At 42.5% G+C, this 19,168-nt stretch overlaps 1 protein-coding gene across 1 annotated transcript in view; it reads left to right on the top strand.

The window, feature by feature from the left end:
• The window catches only part of KCNU1 (potassium calcium-activated channel subfamily U member 1), a 127,899-nt gene that overhangs the window by 105,999 nt on the left and 2,732 nt on the right, over positions 1-19,168 (top strand). The window contains 4 exon segments of the mRNA XM_047770421.1: positions 5,621-5,692; positions 8,682-8,821; positions 14,618-14,812; positions 18,633-18,766. Coding sequence (XP_047626377.1) covers positions 5,621-5,692; positions 8,682-8,821; positions 14,618-14,812; positions 18,633-18,766 — 541 coding nt within the window.

Raw genomic sequence — 19,168 nt, 5'->3', positions numbered from 1 at the left:
GAATGGAATGCACATCACACTCTTTTCCCACCTTAAGAAAAATCATGGAATTGTAAGTGCTGTTATTGTTATTAATCAAATATCAGTGAAAATGGCAATTGATATTTTATTATAGTTAATAACAGGTAGGATTATACTGTCAGTTCTCATAGGCTCTTAAAGATGTTCAAGTTACTATTCTTAGTTTTGTGGTTGAGAGAATGAAGTCTATTTCTCTTTTCACTGTTCAAGATACTTTCAGTATATGAATTTTAGAAGATTATCTCTCCAAGTCTTTTCCAACTTCTGTAAATTAAAAGTGCCACGTCAGCTTCAGATTGAAGAGAGATGGTGGGAGGGAGGATTTCTTCAGAATGGGGCTCTCATCTTTTCCTCCTTTCTACTCCTCCCAGTGCCTGCTACAGTTATGTTCGCTTGGTTGATGCCTAACATGTACCTATGAATTGAGGCAAATGAGCCAGTAAACTGGACTCTTGAGGACTCCTTGCATCTCACTCCACCCAAAATGGGCTTCCAATAAATTCCCACTCCAGAACTACGGTTTTCCTTCTCCCCCAAGTGGGAAAAGGCTTATCTATCAGTCTCTTCCAGTCCCTCAACCTAATATGAAAGTACCACCTCTAAAGAATTTTCTGTATCTAGAACAGATTTTCAGTTCAGGAAATAAAAATAACCCATAGTTGCACTCATCCCCACCCCCAGACCCAGCGATTTCCTTTGGAGAGGTGGATGCTCTCTATTGAGATCAGGTACTCTATCCTCTGGCCTATGGCTGCTGACCACGACTGTTCCACTTTGCCTGGAGCTTGGAGAGGTCAGATGCTCCTGGCTTCACAAGGATTTCCTGCCTATGGCTATGGATAAAAATGTTCATGTGTCAAGTTGGGAAACCACTAGAATTTTCTCTGACTCCTAATACTGTTGCAAGGGAGGAAAATATGCAGGTCTGGGGACAAAAGAATAAGTGAGTAATCTACTCTCATCTTTGGTAAGTGAACTGAGCCAGCTACTTCACACACCTTCCCTAATCAACCATACACTGATCAGCACCAGGGGTTTCAGGGGGTTTTGCAAAGTGGAACTAATAGCAGAGTATTTCCTGAATATCAAAAATGCATTGAAAATCCTAAGGAAGTGTGAGCCATATCTCTGTTGAACATACCTAAAAATGGCATTGTGTCTTGCATGTAAATCCTTAGCTCAGCAATTAGAGTCACTCAGATTTACACAAGATTTGTGGTGCGTGTGTGTGTGTGTGCATGCATCATACTTGCAACTGTCTGAAATTGGGCAGAGAAGTTTTCACTTTGAAGGCAGTGTTATCAATGTGCAAATGAAAGTGCCTGCTCAATAAAAGCTGGGGATAAGCTAGCACCACTATAAGCCACCCAGGTAATCATTGGGTGACTCGTCCTTCCTATTATTATTTTTTTAATTTCACATCCGATATAGGCTAGAAAAAAAAACTATGATTTTTAATTCTGATTTCTTTTATATCAGATGATTTTCATCCTATTACTTATTTATTCATTCAACAAAAATATATTCATTGTGTATATGTCACGTCCTCTGCTACAGGCTAGGTTACCCTTAAAGGAGCAAATGACCAGCTTGGTAGAAGGAAGTCATGGAGAGGGAGGAAAGGCTCGGGAAGGAGGAAGAAAAAATGAAAGAATGTCAGGGTATTTGAATCATCAGAAAGTATGAGTGGTGCTTTCCTCAATGACACAAGAGAAAGTCAAGAGAAAAACATATTGTGTAGATCTTGTGTGGATATCATCACACCCCTTTGTATGACAAGGAACTAGAGGTCCAGACAGGGTCTACTGTGCCACCTAGTGAAGGTAGTGACAGTAAAGTCACATTCTGAGCACATAGGAATAGCAGGGGACCATTGCTCAGAAACTTCACCATTTACTCTGGCATCATAAGAATCTACCTGGAGTTTATATATAGAAATTCATGGAGTTCCCACTGTGGTACAGAGGTTAAGGATCCAGCATTACCACAGCTGTGGTATAGGTCACAGCTGCAGCTCAGATGCGATCCCTGGTCCAGGAATTTCCATGTGCCATGGGTGCAGCCAAAAGAAATAAATGAAAAGAAAGTCCTTACCTTCAGAGAAGCCTGTTTGGTTCTCTTCACCATTTTTCCCATTCCAATACTAACACTCCTCTGTCACCACACCACACAGGTAGAAATGGGAATGCCCACCTCCAAGAATGACAGTTTAAGGATTGCAAAATTCTGCCAGAGGGAGAAAACATGTCCTGCTGAGCACCAGCATAGGATTAGCTTCCTGGCAATTTTCTTTTCCTTGCTCTAAGACAGTAGTTCTCAACCAAGTCGCAGTTTTGCTCCCAGAAGTCATCTGACAATGTCTGGAGACAGTTCTGGTGGTCACAGTTGGGGGCTGCTATTGGCATCTAGTAGGTAGAGATCAGAGATGCTGCTGAATATCTTCCAGTGCACAGGTACAAAATGGTGGTGGTACCAAAATTGAGAAATCTTGCTCAGACAAATCTGCTGAGCATTTTGTGGGATCAGCGGGCTTTCCCACATCTTCATGGTCATGATAAAGTTACACATAAGACCTCACTGGGAACACCAAGTGGTTCATCAAATGATGTTGGAGATAGAGGGACAGCAAGACTGAGGACCCTCCAAAGGATGAGTAAGAACATTGGGCCTCCTGGACATTTCCATGGAAGGCTCTAGGTCTTTTGGTGATGCTCTAATCACTGCCCTGTCTCATCACAAGAACAGGTTGGCAAACCTAGGTATTGAACTAAATAATCTGTGGCATAATCTACATGTATAACAGTAATTAAGTCTGACAACTTAATATGCTGCTGAAATTTAAACGTACAGAAGTAATCTACAATTAAGCAATCTTTTGTAATAGCACCCTGCCAGCCTGGAAGATTTCAGGTATAATACTGTGTACTATTAGGTAGCAAAAATATTGACATTAGTGAAATGCACTCAGGCTATGATCTGACACGTATTCAAATTAGCCATTCAAATTACCCATTGCTGTACAAGAAAAGATGGAGTTAAGGCAGGAATTCTGTTGCAGGTATTTTAAGTAGGTTACATCATCTGCTTTGGATGTGTCTGTATCCAGTAAGAACATTTGATTCTGAAACTCAGAATATCCCAAGCCTGTTTAGAAAGAATTGGAATCAGAAAGTGGAGTCTAAGGAGGCTTTCTCCTTGGAGGGAAACTGATCTCAATATTTTATTGAAAATGCCAGCCAAACATTGTATGTGTTCATAGGGCTACAGAGTAGCCCTGAAAAGGGCAGTGGGCTTTGAAGTTGGTGCTTATCAGGTTGTGAAAACCCATCCATCCTTTATAAGCCATGTATATCTTGGGCAGAGTCTATAAACCCTGAGTCAGTTTCCTCATCTTCAAAGGTGATTGTACCAGATGTAATTCTCAGATTTGATGTGAACACAGTATCATTCTTACCTCCCTGCAGTTTGTCACAGCAGCCAGAAGGATCTTTTACAAATATTTATCAGATCATGATAGTTTTCCTCCTTTAAACCCTGTAATGGGGACCAATGGCAGTTATAGGAGGATCATGTAGGGTCTTGCAGGCCAGTAGGGAGCCTAAATTTTCTCCTCCTTCAATCTGTTTGTACTGGCTCATCGCTGCTTTAAGTTCCTTACCCCATTCCCTCTGTCTGGATGACTTTTGCTCACTCCTTAAGATCACATTTCACTGTCAGAAAACCATATCTAAAGTCACCTCCTTGCATCAATCAATAGCTCCTAAAATTTGTGGGTTTTTCACAGTATTCATCACTTCCTGAAAATATTTTGTATTTTCAGCATGTGGTATGTAACCCAGTTAGGGACTGTTTACAGCTCTAGCCTGGAAGCACTACTCTTTCAATACTTGTAGAATGAAGACAGGAAGGAAGGAAATGAAAATGGGAAGAATGAAGTAAAAGGAAGGAAAGGTACATGAAACAGATAAAGGATGTTGCCTGGTTCTGAGAATAGAGTAGAATCTCTCTTCCCCCACCTCTCCCTGAATTTTGAAAATCCCAGAAGTTTGTTTAGGAAAAACAGTTGAAGGTATTCGGATCCCGCTAGCAGTAAGATTTCCCAGTGAGTCTGGATATAGGATCTCTAGTCCTCATGCAAACCCTCCCCTCCAGCAGCAGTGGGGACAAGGTTAGCCCCAGGCTTCTGTTTCCTCACCTGAAGCTAAAGGATTTTGCAGACGTCCTAAGGCCCTCCCCAGTTCTAACTGTGAACCACTGTGTTGGGTTCTTCCTCTGGAGCTGGTGTTTACCCTGAATCCACTTTGAAGCATGACTCAGAATCTTAATGGCTATCAGAGATATATTCAGCACTACTCCGCCTTAAGAAATGGCTCTTTCACTGAATGTTTCTTGGGAAGATGGAAGAGGTGGTAAATATTGTCATGCATAGCATTCTATCAAGGAAAAAACCTCCCTTTGGCTTCCCTTCTTTCCCCTGTCCATGTTTTAGTGGACACCCCATGGCCCACCCTCTGTGTTTCTCAAGCTGTATTACCCATCTGGTCAGCCAGCTCTACCCTTCCCCCACTGCTTAGCTGGCCCAGGAAACAAAGGGCTGGCCAGATAGTTCACCTTCTTACAAGGCAGCAGAGAATCTTAATGACGATAGAATTGAAACTTCGCAGTATTTTTTTCCCTGTTGCATACATAGTTTTCTCAGAAAAGTTCAAGAAAGGCAACCAACAGTTTTAAAGCATAATTTATGGTGAGATCATTGTGTTTGTTGTTTCACTTTTTTGTTTGTTTGACTTTTTTAAAAATCAAGATCCTAGTTTACTGTGATTGGTTTGTTTTAACTTGGAGAAGCAAAACTCTTGTGTCACTGTTGTTGAAATTCCTCATAGTTCAGTGCCTGCTCAGGCTGTGTTCCAGGCCAGAGCTGGGCACCCAGCCCTCTTTGGGATTAAAGCTCATCTCCTAAGGCATGAAGTGAGCACCAAGGACAGAGGTTCTCAGGGATCCCCACGCCCGTCTCTAAGGACCTCCCGAGACATTATGGGTTTGAGAGGCCAACCAGAGATGGAGGCAGCCAGTCTTGCTGAGGAAAAATGAGGAAAAAAAGAGGGTGAGGGCCGAGCCTCGGCCCACAGAGGGTCCCAAAAAGGAGGAGGCATCAGAAACTAGAAGCCAGTTGCTGTGTCTCTACAAGTGCTCATGGGGTGGGACCCCCTCTTATTTACAGTTTCCTAAAAGTTCTACCAGCAAATGGATGTGGTTTGAGGCACTGCCTACCTGAGCCATTACCCAGCACCCTCACTTGGTGGACAATAATGTATTTAATTCACGTTACCAGTAAGCAGCTATGAGGAGAGCATCAACCTTTTTGTAATTCATCGAAAGTGCCATTTAGAAAGCGTACACACACCTCTGGAAAGGAGGTGCTGAGGAAACCCCTAATTCTTTCCCTAAATATAGAAAAGGATTGGGGCTTTGGGCATGAGAGTCACTTTGCTGTGATGAAGCACCAGGTGACACAGTACTTCCACATCCCTGTCAGTTTAGCTCGCCGCCTTGTTTGTATTCATCCACCTCTCTCCTACCCTGTTGTCTCTGTCTGCAGAGTGCGGGGGGTGCTCCAGCCGCAATCCCAGGAAATCACAGTACCGAAGAATCCCCATCATCACTGAACTGAGTAAGTTGTGTTTCAAGGACAGGATCCAAGGGAGAGAGCTCTGTGATCCACACTCGATGCCCCAGAGTTGTTTTAAGAATCCACAGGCAAAGGACTGAGGACCCAGAATGGAGCCCAGGGACCATTCAGTGTTTGGCCGGATGCTAAATTGGGCTTTCACCCTTGGTGACAGTGACGTCATCTGGGTGTCAGGGTGTGGGGCGAGCACCTGCTTTATCCACTCTTCCAGTTTCTGGGAAAGGGAGCCCAGCACGTGGCTCAGTCTCATTCAGAGGGGATGTCCCAAGGGAGGGAATGTGGAAGTAAAGACTGCAAGCAAGGCTCTCCCCAGACCTACCTCCATACCCCTCATGGTACTCTAGGTCATGTACCTTCTTCCCCAGTAGTGACACCAGGGCAGGCGTCAGAGAGCCAAGCAAGGCCCCAGGGTAGAGACGTCAAGGAGATCCTTATTCTTGGGGTCGTTACCTTTTGCATCCCTCGTGTCTTCTCAATCCCTGCCCTGAGTGGTGCTCCTCCAAGGTGGAAATCCCCCATTGCAGAAGTCACAGGATGAACTGTTCTCTTATCCACACCTTGTGGGAAATGCACACCCAGGGAGCTTTCCTAGCTGGGAGGAGCCCTGGGAGCAGAGAGAAGGGTAGGGAAGGCAGTGAGAGTGTGTTTCTGCGGCACCAGGAAGACCCTAGGATTGAATACTGAGAGTGCTTGATAATAAAAAGGAAAGCTGCCAAAGAGGGAGATGGTAACATGAACACAGGCTGGACTGACCCAAAAAGCTGGTCCTGGGTGTGTGACTTGACTTGATTCTACAGTGTAACAGACGTTTTCATGAGCATTTTATGATTCAGAGTATGTAAGCCAAGTGAAACGTACACCAAACTAGATGAACATACTTCTTAGTCCCAGAAGTGGAGCAAGCAGACAGAGAGGAACTGGTAGATGACACTACCAGGAGATGTGGGAGTAATAGTGCAATAGGTGGGAGACAGACTAGTCACCCTGGATCCCGGAGCCACAGCTCTTCTGGTTCAGCTTTAAAGATTTTAGATCCCTTCAGCTCAACTCATATCTGCAAGCCCACCTGTGACTGCCCTAATGCTGTCAGCTCCAGTTCTTATTTATATTTTTATCTTTCTGGCCTTTTGAGCCACGTCTTACCCTGAGGTGTAGATACGTTTAGAACATTGATCAGAAAACTGTCGTGTAAGTTAGAGTGGTTGGGAGGAAACCAGCCAGCTTCTCACCTGGAAGTGCATCTGGTCATTGTCAAGGGACATACAGCTTTGTTCAACTGAAGACTTTCTGGAAGCAGGCAGTGCCTGTCAAATTAACCTAACAAATCGCCTGCCAGCTCACTCAGTTTTTATTCTTTAGCCAGCTGGAAAGGGTCACAGTGACATGAGAGCTGAAGGTCTAACTGCCAGCACTTTGGAACAGACCTGCGGGAAAATGGCTGGGAATGCTGAGACCACTGGTTTAAAGACACTAGCAAGATCTGGACAAGGGATCTCGTGTGTGTGTGTGTGTGTGTGTGTGTGTGTGTGTGTGTGTGTGTGTGTGTGTGTTGAGGAGTGGGCAGTGCTAGGGGATGAAATTATTTGGGCACAGCAAATGAGAATTGATATTACTCAGACCCCCCCCATCTTTTATAAAGATATATAGTTTTTAGAAGAAAATGATTCCCTTATATCAGCTATAATTTTCCCCAAACTTACTGAGAGATAATGTTAAGTATTAGGGGCTAATTAAATCTCAGAAATGTACTTTGAGTTGTATGTCTAGTATATTTGTTTAGATCTGTAATATGATTATCAAGAACTATGAAGGGTCTAAGACTTCATGCTTCTTGCAAACTAGCAAGTTAATCTGCCCAGTTTCACAGATGCTGGTAGAAGGCAGGAGACCACTGGGTCAGAAACACAGAGCAGTTTATTACTCACCATGATAGCAGCAGCCAGAGGATTATCATTTTTATGCTGGTTTCCTAAGCCCTCATTCCCTCAGTGGGACACGATAAGGGCTGAGTGATAATCCACCAGACCCACCGTGGATTGCTTTATAGGAGAGGAACTCCAAGCTTAGGGAACCAGAATATTTTATAATGGGCAGTAAACATGCCTTCCTTTTGCTCTGGTGGGAGATGTTAATCACTGTCTGTCAATGTTCTTTGCTATACAAACATTTTTCAAGCATAGTCTTAGAATAAAGGCAACCAGTGCCTCTGATGTCCTCCCAGAAATGAAGGATAGCATTGACTGTAGAGGCTGCCTAGAGGGGTCTGAGTTGCAGCCTGGGGCCGGTATGGGTATGCTGATGGATAATTTGGCCACCCACAGACTGGTCTGATTAGGATGATTCTCAAAGCATTTGTTACTCAAAGTGTGGTCCATTAAATCAGCAGCATCAATAGCCCTTTGGAAACTTGTTGGACATGCAGACTCTCAGACACAGTGAAGCAGAATCTGTATTATAACAAGATTGACTCATAGGCACATTAAATTCTGATATGTACTGATTAACTCATTCTGAACTCAGATAACTCTTAAGGACTCAAGTAAATACCAAGCCATCTATGGCATAGTATTATGGGGAAAAAAGACGATGATGGGGGTGAGCAGATGTTCCTTTTTATGCCTGTTGTCTCTGCACAGTTACTGAAAGTGTCCCTTTTTTTCTTCCAAAAGTGTTCTTTCTTGAAAGGCAAGTTATATAAGGGTGACATCCAGGACACTTGCTTGGAGAAACAGAGCCTGAGGTACAGGATATCTCCTTGATGATAAAGATACGCAAGGGGGATTCCTGTCTTTATGGAATAAAGATGCTCAAAAACAAAAAAATATACAGTGAAGTAGAGGCAGATCCCACCTTGACCCCAAAGTAGGCATCAAACACTTTGGGCGACAGCACCCTCTTGCCCTGCCTTGTCCAGCAGTCCTGTGTTCTTAAACTTGTCTGCCTGCCTTTCCCTTTTGCTTCTTGCCTGCAGAAAATCCTTCCAACATCCACTTTATTGAACAGCTTGGTGGAATGGAAGGAAACTTCTCTGGAACAAGCCTGCATCTCAGCACTTCCTTTGCGACAGGCACTGTCTTTTCCGGCAGCTTCTTGGATTCCCTTCTTGCCACAGTAAGTGCAGCAAAGCCCAGAAGCCCCCAAGACCAAGCCCTTTGCAGAGGGGAGAGTATGGGGCTTGCAATTCTGGATTCTCTTTGATTTAACAGAAAAGCTTGTCCACATACATTATTTCTCCTTTTTTCATAACTACCTAGCAAGGGAAGCAAAAATACTCACATTTTTCTGTGATTAAAAATGTGAAACCCTTGGAGCCAGAACACTTGATACTAGGAAAAGTGAGCACATCCAGGGCACAGAGACCACCTTTCAGCTTCAAGTGCATCTTGGCCAACCAGGCTTTGGTGTCAGAGCCTGGGTGATGTTTCTTTCTCTTCTCTCTAAAATATCCCCAACAGCTTATGCAGACAGAAATCAACCATGAAAGGACACGGGGTTCAAGGAAAGGGCTTTGTTTGTTTGGCCTTTGGTGGTTTGAGTTTTGTTCAGAGCTGAATCCAATCTCCTTCCACGTTGCCCTTCTTATGGGATGCGTTTTTGACTACATGGTTGCCCTTTACCTGAGCAACTCCCTTGCATGGATTAGAGGATTTCCAGGAGTAGAATCAATTTATTGTATCAACACCCATTGGTAGAGTGCTGTTCTAGGTGCTGAAGACACAGCAGCGATGCAAAGGACCAAAGTCTCCACCCATGTAGAGCTTGTACTCATGGTGGTTGACATACACATGATAAATAAGGAACACATAAGGTATGTTTGATAGAAGGGCTACAGCAAAGTGAGATAGGAAATGCAGGGCTTGAAGAAGGAGGTTAAAGTTCAATAATGTGGCCAGGTAAGGCAGCCCTGAGAAGGTGGTATGTGAGTCAAGTTCTGGAGGAGCGAAGAGCACACCATGCTGATCTTTGCTGAAGAAGCATTCCAGGCAGAGAGAAGGTGAGGTGGGAGCACTCCCAGTGTGTTCAAGGAATGTGACTAAAACCCACAAAATCTGTGCATAGCCATTTGTCAGTGACTGCGAGATATCCTTGTCACCAGCTCCCTCACAGATGCCTTTGTTCCTACCTGTGTGGGCCAGTGGAGTTCACCTAAGGCTTGAGTTTAATTAAAGGCAGAAAGCTGCCTGCCCTCTGGGGATCTCTGAAGAGAACTGGGACCTTAAACCCACCTAAGATGTATCCTGCCAACAGGTCTAGTTCATCAAAAGTCACCTCCTGCCTAACATTCCAGTTCCTAATCATAGGCAGAGTAACTGAACTATCCATGAGAGGCAGTGTCTTAAACCCTTTCCCTGACAGAGCCAGCTTCCCAGGAAGGTAACCTGACTTGACTCCCTCTGATACTCTCTCTCTCTGGCTCGGTTGAGGCTGAGTGCTGCTTAATTTAGGGCATTTGTAGCCTATTTAATGTTGAATGATCCCCAGTAGTATATCTCCCCAAAAGCTCAGTGGGGTTCATGAAGATCTTCCTTCAAGGCTTAGGGAGACAGAGCCAGGCAACATAATGCATTGATGTCACAAGGGCAATGCGCGTGCCCCAGCCACCCTCCCCTAAAATGCCACCTGCACTTTGGAGGTACCCACAGAACTCAGAAGTGACACCTCTTCTGCACAGAATTCCAGAAGGCAGCACATCTATCAGACTGTGCTCAGGGCCTTGTGCTATTTAAGCTTCTATACGTAGATATTCAGCCATTTTTCAGCCTTCTCTTGGAAGATCTGGATCTCCCCTTAAAGTTAGGATGGCAATGATGAGCACAGGGTTGTCACTCCCCTAGAACAGGCCAGTAGTGGATACCCCTGATACCCACAGTTCTCCTCCTCCATATCACACCTGCCCTTCTTTCCCAACACAGACCTTGAGGCAGCTGCTTCCAATGTGTTTTGTTGTTGGGGTAATATGAGTAATCTGGGCAGTATCTGGGGTAGGAACAGGAGTAACACTATCTCTCAGACACTGGCTCTGTGTCAGGGTCTTGGCTAAGTGTATTACCTTCATGGTCTGTTTAGTTCTCCCATCATCCAAACCAGGAGGAAACAATTAGTAGCCTTGTTCTACAGATCAAGCTTCTGAAGCCTCGAGGGGTAAATAATGTTCCCAAGGTCACATCATTTACAGGTGACAAGTTGGTTTTCAGATCCCAGAGTCAGACCTAACAACCAAATCCACTGCCACTCCAGAAAGCTCTTTCTGCACCTGAGTCCTTGCAATACCCTAATGTTGACATTTTGCTTGGAGGAATCCAGCTCCTAGGGTGCCCAAGAGACCCTGAGGAGATGGGCAGGGAGGAGGAGAGCAGGGTGTGCCTCCCCTGCCAACCCCAGTCAGAACAACTGTTCTCTCATCTGTGTCCTATATGGGGCTCCTGCGTTAAGATTTGATTAGAAGAAGGATTTCCATTGCTAAGAAGACTTTAAAAGCGACTCCCTAGAAGTTCGAGAATAGGACCAGTAGAGAGGCTTGAAACAAGAGAACCACATTCCTGTCTTCCTCTCTTCTGAGTCAGGTCTCCAGCTGCCAGTCTGGAGTCTTGTCTGGGAGACAGGAGTAGCCATTCCGCCCCATTACACATGTCCCTTCTGTCCCATAATTTCCCTCACCAAAGAGCAACTTCTGGATCCGGCTCTTCCCACCAGCCACCCAGCTTAAAGCACGAAGAGCTCTGTTTCCCATTGCTGCACAGGTTATAATTTGAATAAAATTATAATTTGAATCAAAATCTGTGCTTCCCTGATGCCTATCCTCTGCTGAAGGGCAACATTGTGAATATATGCCTTCAGAACAGATGCCCTTGGGATAAAGGGGGCTGACACCCCAGCAGCTTTGGAAGCAGCATGAGGTCTCCTCCTTGGCTCCAATCTCTGTAAACTCCATTTCTGACCAATTTTGTGGGCCCTCTTCCTTCTCATGTGTCCTTGGAAAACTGCACTGTGCTCCCCTGCCTTCTACTCCAAGTCTCCCATAAGAAACACAAGAATGAACTTGAAGGTCCCCAGGAGAGAACAAAGCCTGAATAATGGGGCATGAGCTTGTCACTGCTTGGAAGTACTGAAGTTCTGTTTTAGATCTTCATGAAGATTTTTCCCCTTTTGTCCCCTGATGTACCTGTGATTTTTTTTTTTTTCAATATAGAGTAATGTGTTTTCCTTCCAAATCTTCCGATTCAGCTGACACTATGGCTTCAAGTATCCTCTGGAATGCTGTAAACTCCTTGCCCAGTTGAAATATGCCTACAAGGTGTAATTGGGACTCGCTTTTAACCCTCTATCAGTTCAATGGTATAAAGATTAAAATACGGACAGGCAAACCCCTCCATGGAGAAGCAGGACTCCGATGTGGCTTCAGAGTGAACATGAATTTGGGAGCGTTTTCCTTTACTTCTAAGGACAGCAACAGAAGTGACTTGACTTTCTCATGTTCCCACAGCTAGTTAGTGGCAGTTTTCCTACTATCTAGCCTCATTCTCAGTTAGAAGTATTTCTCAAAGAATGTTTCATGTTTTGAGATTCTCAGCATGAAAAAGCAGCAAGTGGCTGGGATGCTAGTATGAAGTAATATTCTGGGTTATGAGAGAGACCTCAAACTTCACTGTAGCTAGAAATTAAAACACTTTGGGCCACAACATTTTCTAATATTGGAAGTTAAAATTCTACTAAATCCGATTATATTAGAAACCCAATCCAAGTGTAGAAGCCCTAAAATATTTCAAGCACATAGAAACTTTCATATTTTCTTGAGAAAAAAAGAATGAAAAATAAAAAAGAATTGAGAGAAGGGAAGGAGAGAGTGATCAAGGGAGAGAGGAAAGAAAAAAGATAGGGGCCAGTAAAGGGCAATGCGGTAAAACCCGAATAATAAGAATATGAGATGAGCTCCCAGAGTAAGGGTGACATGTAAATCCCATTATTTTCCCCAATATAGAATTGCAATCCTTTTGATGTCAAAACTGAAGAAATGATATATTCACAAGCTAAGCCTCTCTCCATTAAATATGTAAAGTACATGTTTCCCTAGAGCCATCGACACTGGGATAACCCTAGAAATTACACCTTTTCTTTAATCAGTGGAGAATTATTCTAACAGCATTGTGTTTGATCATTCCTCACTATGGCCACTTGTTCTTAAACGGATTGTGGCCAAACCTGGATTTACATCTTCCACTCCCTCACGGAGTTCAGGGAGCTGAATCTATAAGCCTCCTTCTGGAGGTAGCAGGACAAACAGAGAGGAAATGTAAGGATGTGGCCCTTTCCCCAGGGGGAGGGGTTCTTTCAGTCTGGACCTTAGGGTGGAGAAAGCATTAGAAGCCCTCTTCAAATCTGAAGAAATATGGTTAAAGTTATTTTCTTTTTATTTTCTCTTAATTTATGTAGAAAATATTATTTCCTCGGTCACCTTGTCCTCTACATTTTACTAGCAATCAATATTTTCTTGTTAAAAATCAGCTGCCAGTTACACTCAGGATTTCTACAGCTTCTGAACACCTTCCTGGTCCAATGAACGCTTGAGGACATGAGTATTCAGTAGACAAATGTCTGTCCTCTGAAGTGTCACATCATTTAAGGAAGTGTTGCTGAGTGTGATTAGAGGACCACCCGTGTCAAAACCACCACAGGTGCCCTTTAAAGTCTGATTCCCACTCTGGTTCATGGATTCTGATCCAGTCGATCTGGGATCCCAGACATTTGCTCTTGGAAATATCACTCCAGGTGATCTAGGTACCTGAGAACCAGTGTCAAAGACAACAGAATTTGGTGAAGTGTGCCATGTATCTCACTTAATTCTGAAAACAGTGCTCATTGGTGGACACTGTCGTGTCAGCTTTGAAATCCTAAAACTCTGCCTGCAAGAGAATATACCATTTGTCCAAAGGCATTCCGGGCCTCTAGGACATACCAATCCAAGATTCAAACTCGAGTGTGCTTTGTACAAACAGCTGACTATAAAGTACAGAAGAATAAAGTAGAGTCAAAGCTAATAGCCAGGGGATCACAATGATGGGAAGTTTTCACTCTGATGAGGAAGCCAATACAAACTGAATTGGCCCACGTGTCCTCTGTTTTTGATGCCAAATATTCTAAAATTCCATTCACCTACTCAATACCTACAATTTTTGAAGTACAGGGTAAGAGCTCTGGAAGCTCTGAGTTAATACCTGTCTTCAGATAGGCTGAAGTCAAAAGGAATATAAGTAGATTCAAATCCAGAAGATTCAAATACAGATGATAATAATAATATTCTAGTCCCCTATGGAAAAGTCTATAGAAATCTCAGTAAGTACATATTTTTAAATATGCGTTGATGATTACTGGTCTATCTATGTCCTGATATACTCCTCTGGTCATTTTTGGAAGAGAGGATATCCTTGGGTCAGTATCATTACTCATTTTCTTCTAGTTCAGTGTAAGTACCCCTGAGGAAGCAGGAGCTGAATCCATGTTATTTTCTTCACACTTTGCCTAACCCAGCTCTGTACCCAAACTGCCGGCTTCTGGTTGATTTTAGTAATGATCCCCAGAGACTCTGCTTTACACCATGGACTCCATTTCTTTTTAGGCCTGCACGTGCAGCATATAGAAGTTCCCAAGCCAAGGGTTGAATCGGAGCTGCAGCTACTGGGCTGCTCCACAGCTCACAGCAGCGCCAGATCTTTAACCCACTGAGCGAGGTCAGGAATCGAACCCACATCCTCATGGCTACTAGTTAGGTTCTTAACCTGCAGAACCACAAGAGGAACTCCCTGGACCACATTTCAAACAGTGATGCCCATCATATCTCCCATATCTCAGCACCTCCAGTTTATACACCAGCTCTTCTGACTCCGCATGTGCCTTGTGTTTGCTTTCCAGGCTTTCTACAATTACCACGTCCTGGAATTACTACAGATGCTGGTGACTGGAGGGATAAGTTCTCAGCTGGAACAGCATTTGGATAAAGAGAAGTATTATAGGCTGAATGACAACAGCTGTACAGTTTTGTCTAGAAGTTCACGGTGTAAGCTGGGGCTCCTGTCCTTAAACCAGACCATTTTGTCTGACATTCAAGTGAGTGTACTCTCATTATCAGACGGTTTCCCACGTCCTTACCTCTCGAGGTTTTTGAAGATGAGCCAGGCTGTTTGGGTTCCTAGATACCCCATAACACATAAATAATAACTACAATAATAACCAAAAAAATCAATGTTAACTTCATAGTGTATTTAGAATTTACAGTGCCTTTTCATGTTCTATTTCTTTTTTGCAACAATTCTGGGAAGTAGATCAAGCAGTTGTTATTATCCTCATCTACCAGGTGAAAAATCCAAGTCTACAGGAAGCATCAGAGAAGCTCAATAAATGTGTGCCTTGACAAGGATATTATTAATAAGTATAATGTTTACTGTTCACTGAGCATGTGCCCTGGGCCTGTCTGTTTTTTTGTTTTGTTTTGTTTTTTTGTCTTTTGTCTTTTTGTTTAGGGCCACACCCATGGCATATGGGGGTTCCTAGGCTAGGGGTCTAATTGGAGCTGTGGCTGAGGGTCTTTGCCACTGCCATGGCCACTGAGCATCTGAGCCATGTCTGTGACCTACACACAGCCCACAGCAATGCCAGATACTTAACCCACTGAGGGAGGCCAGGGATTGAGCCTGCATCCTCATGAATGCTAATCAGATTTGTTTCCTTGTTTCCACTGAGCCACAATGGGAACTTCTGGTTGGTTTGTTTGTTTCACTTAATCTGTTTAAGTATTTACATGGTAGGCATTTTTATTGATGCCATTGTACAGATAAAGAAGGCTTAGATGCAGGAAAATGAGTACTTACCTGAGATGGTGTCATTTATCTGTGACCACACAGGGTTACTTTAAAGCAGTCTGAACAGGGTCTCTCCCTGTTTTATTATTAGAGTATAGTTGATATACAGTGTTGTGTCAGTTTCTTCTGTACAGCATAGTGACCCAGTCATGTGTGTGTATATATATGTGTGTGTATATACACACATATATATACACACACATATATGCACATACATACACACACGTGTGTATATATATATATATATATATATATATATATATATATACACACACACACACACATTCTTTTTCTCATACTATCTTCCGTCATGTCCTGTCCCAAGAGACTGTTTATAGTTCCCTGTGATATACAGCAGGACCTCACTGATTATCCATTCTAAATGTAATAGTTTGCATCTACCACCCCAAATTCCCTGTCCATCCCACTTCTTCCCTCCGCCTCAGCAACCACAAGTCTGTTCTCCATGTCTGTGAATGTATTTCTGTTCTGTAGATAGTTTCATTTGTGCCATATTTTTGATTCCACATACAAGTGATATCATGTGGTATTTATTTTTTTCTTTCTGACTTACTTCACTTAGTATGAGAATCTCTAGTTCCATCCATGCTGCTGCATATGGCATTATTTTGTTCTTTTTTATGACTGAGTAGTATTCCACTATGTATATGTACTACCTCTTCTTAATTAGTCCACTTATCTGTTGATGGACACTAGGTTGTTTCTATGTCTTGGCTATTGTGAATAGTGCTGCAGTGAACATAGGGTTGCAGTATCTTTTTGAATAAAATTTTGTATGGATATATGCCCAGGAGGAGGGTTGCTAGATCATATGGTAGTTCTATATTTTATTTTATGAGGAACCTTCATGCTGTTTTCCATAGTGGTTGTACCAATTTACATTCCCACCAATAATGCAGAAGGGCTCACTCTTCTCCATGCTCTCTCTAACATTTGTTCTTTCTTTCTTTTTTTTTTTCTTTTTCTTTTTAGGGCCATACCCACAGCATATGGAGGTTCCCAGGCTAGAGGCCTAATCAGAGCTGTTGTTGCTGGCCTATGCCAGAACCACAGCAATGCCAGATGTGAGCCGCATCTGTGACCTACACCACAGCTTATGGCAATGCCAGATCCTTAACCCACTGAGTGAGGCCAGGAATCAAACCTGCAACCTCATGGTTCCTAGTTGGATTCATTTCCACTGTGCCACAATGGGAACTCCCTCTCCAGCATTTGTTGACCGGCATGAGGTGGTACCACATTGTAGTTTTGATTTGCATTTCTCTAATAATTAGTGATGTTGAGCATTTTTCACATGCCTACTGTCCATCTGTATGTCGTCTTTTGAGAAATGTCTATTTAGTTTTTTAGCCTAATTTTAATTGGTTTGTTTGGTTTTTTGCTGTTGAGTTGTATGAGCTTTTTGTATATTTTGCAGTTTAGACCCTTATTGGTTGCATCATTTGCAAAGATTTTCTGCAATTCTGTGGGTTTGTCTTTTCATTTTTTTAGTGGTTTCTTTTGCTGTGCAAAAGCTTTTGTGTTTAATTAAGTCCCATTGGTTTATTTTGTTTTAATTGTTATTATTCTAGGATGTGGATCAAACAAGATATTGCTGTGATTTATGTCAAAAGAGCATACTGCCTATTTTCCTCTAGGAGTTTTATAGTATCTAGCCTTGCATTTAGGTCTTTAATCCATTTTGAGTTTAGTTTTGTGTATGGTGTTAAAAAGTATTCTAATTTCATTCTTTTGTATGAAGTTGTCCAGTTTTCTCATTACCACTTATTGAAGAGACTATTTTTCTTCCACTGTATGTTCTTCCCTCCTTTGTCATGGATTAGTTGACCATAAGTGCTTGGGTTTATTTCTAGGCTTGCTATCCTATTCAAATGATCTGTATTTCTTTTTTTGTGTCAATACCATACTGTTTTGATGACTGTAGCTTTGTAGTATAGTCTTAAGTCAGGGAGCCTGATTCCTCCAGTTCCATTTTTCTTTTCAATACTGCTTTTGCTAGTTTGGGTCTTCTCTGTTTCCATATAAATTTTAAAATATTTTCCTCTAGTTCTGTGAAAAATTTCATTGGTAATTTGACAGGGATTGCCTTGAATCTGTAGATTGCCTTGGGTAATATAGTCATTTTGACAATATTGAGTCTTCCAACCCAAGAGCATCTTTCCATCTGTTTGTGTCATCTTTGCTTTCTTTCATCAGCATCTTATAGTTTTCAGAGTACAGGGCTTTTGTCTCTTTAGGTAGGTTTATTCCTAGGTATTTTATATTCTTTTTAATGCAGTGGTACATGGGATGGTTTCCCTAATTTCTCTTTCTGATCTTTTGTCGTTAGTGTACAGAATTGCAATCTATTTCTGTGTATTAATTTTGTATCCTGCAATTTCACCAAATTCATTGATGAGCTCTAACAGTTTTCTGGTATTTAGGATTTTCTAGGTATAGTATCATGTCATCCACAAACAGTGATAGTTTTACTTCTTCTTTTCTAATTTGGATTCCTTTTTTTTTCCTTCTCTGATTGCCATGGGTAGGACTCCCAAAACTGTGTTGAATAATAGTGGTAAAAGTGGACACTGTTATCTTGTTCCTGATCTTAGCAGAAATGTTTTCAATTTTTCCATTGCAAATGATGTGACCAGTAGGTTTGTCATATATGGCTTTTATTATGTTGATGTAGCTTCGGTCTATGCCGACTTTCCCTAGAGTTTTTATCAGAAATGGATGTTGCATTCTATCAAAAGCTTTTTCTGCATCTATTGAGATGATCATATGATTTTCTTCTTTTTCAGTCTGTTGTGTGGTGTATTACACTGATTTATGAATATTGATGAATCCTTGCATCCTTTTGATAAATCCCACTTGATCTTGGTGTATGATCCTTTTCATATATAGTTGGATTTGGTTTGCTAATTTTTTTGAGGATTTTTGCCTCTATATTCATCAGTGATATCAAACTTCTACTGCAGGGAAAGGCCAGTGATGCTCCAGTAAGTTCTTGCTCTTGCTTGATTCAAGTGCCACCAGACGTAGTTTTTCTCTTCTCTCCTCAGCCAAGAAGGACCTTCGGACAGATATTCTGCGGCTCCTTAGATCGTCTTGGAGTCCTGTGCCTTGGCTTGTACCGCATGATAGATGATGAGGAGCACAACCCGGAACACAAAAGGGGAGTATACTAGCTTGGAAAGTGCTGGCCACTGTCTAAGCACAAGGGCCAGGGCATCTTTATTCAGTGTGAAAGAGACATCCAGAGGTCGGGGATCATAGTTGCAATGGAGGGTACAGGGCAAGTAGATAACAGTGGAGGAATAAGGAAAATTAAGTATAAATAACATGAATGAACCCTGATGATTAGGATCCAGTTAGTATTGGCCACATAAGGAGAATGGCATCTCTGTCACAATGAAATTTAAAATGTAGAACCAGATTTTAAGTCAGGGATCTTTTGTAACTTACCCCTCACCCATGTCTGTGCAACATTTTTTTAAAAGCTGAAAGCCACTGCCCACATTAGAAAGACTTACTTGTTTTCTCCTGGACTCATTGGGTAGATATTTATTGAGTGCCTCTTTCTAGCTACTGTGCTTTG

Source organism: Phacochoerus africanus, chromosome 3 (genome assembly GCF_016906955.1).
Source record: "Phacochoerus africanus isolate WHEZ1 chromosome 3, ROS_Pafr_v1, whole genome shotgun sequence".
NCBI lineage: Eukaryota > Metazoa > Chordata > Mammalia > Artiodactyla > Suidae > Phacochoerus > Phacochoerus africanus.
Note: the sequence above shows the minus strand (reverse complement) of the source record. Positions and strands in the feature narration are given on the sequence as shown.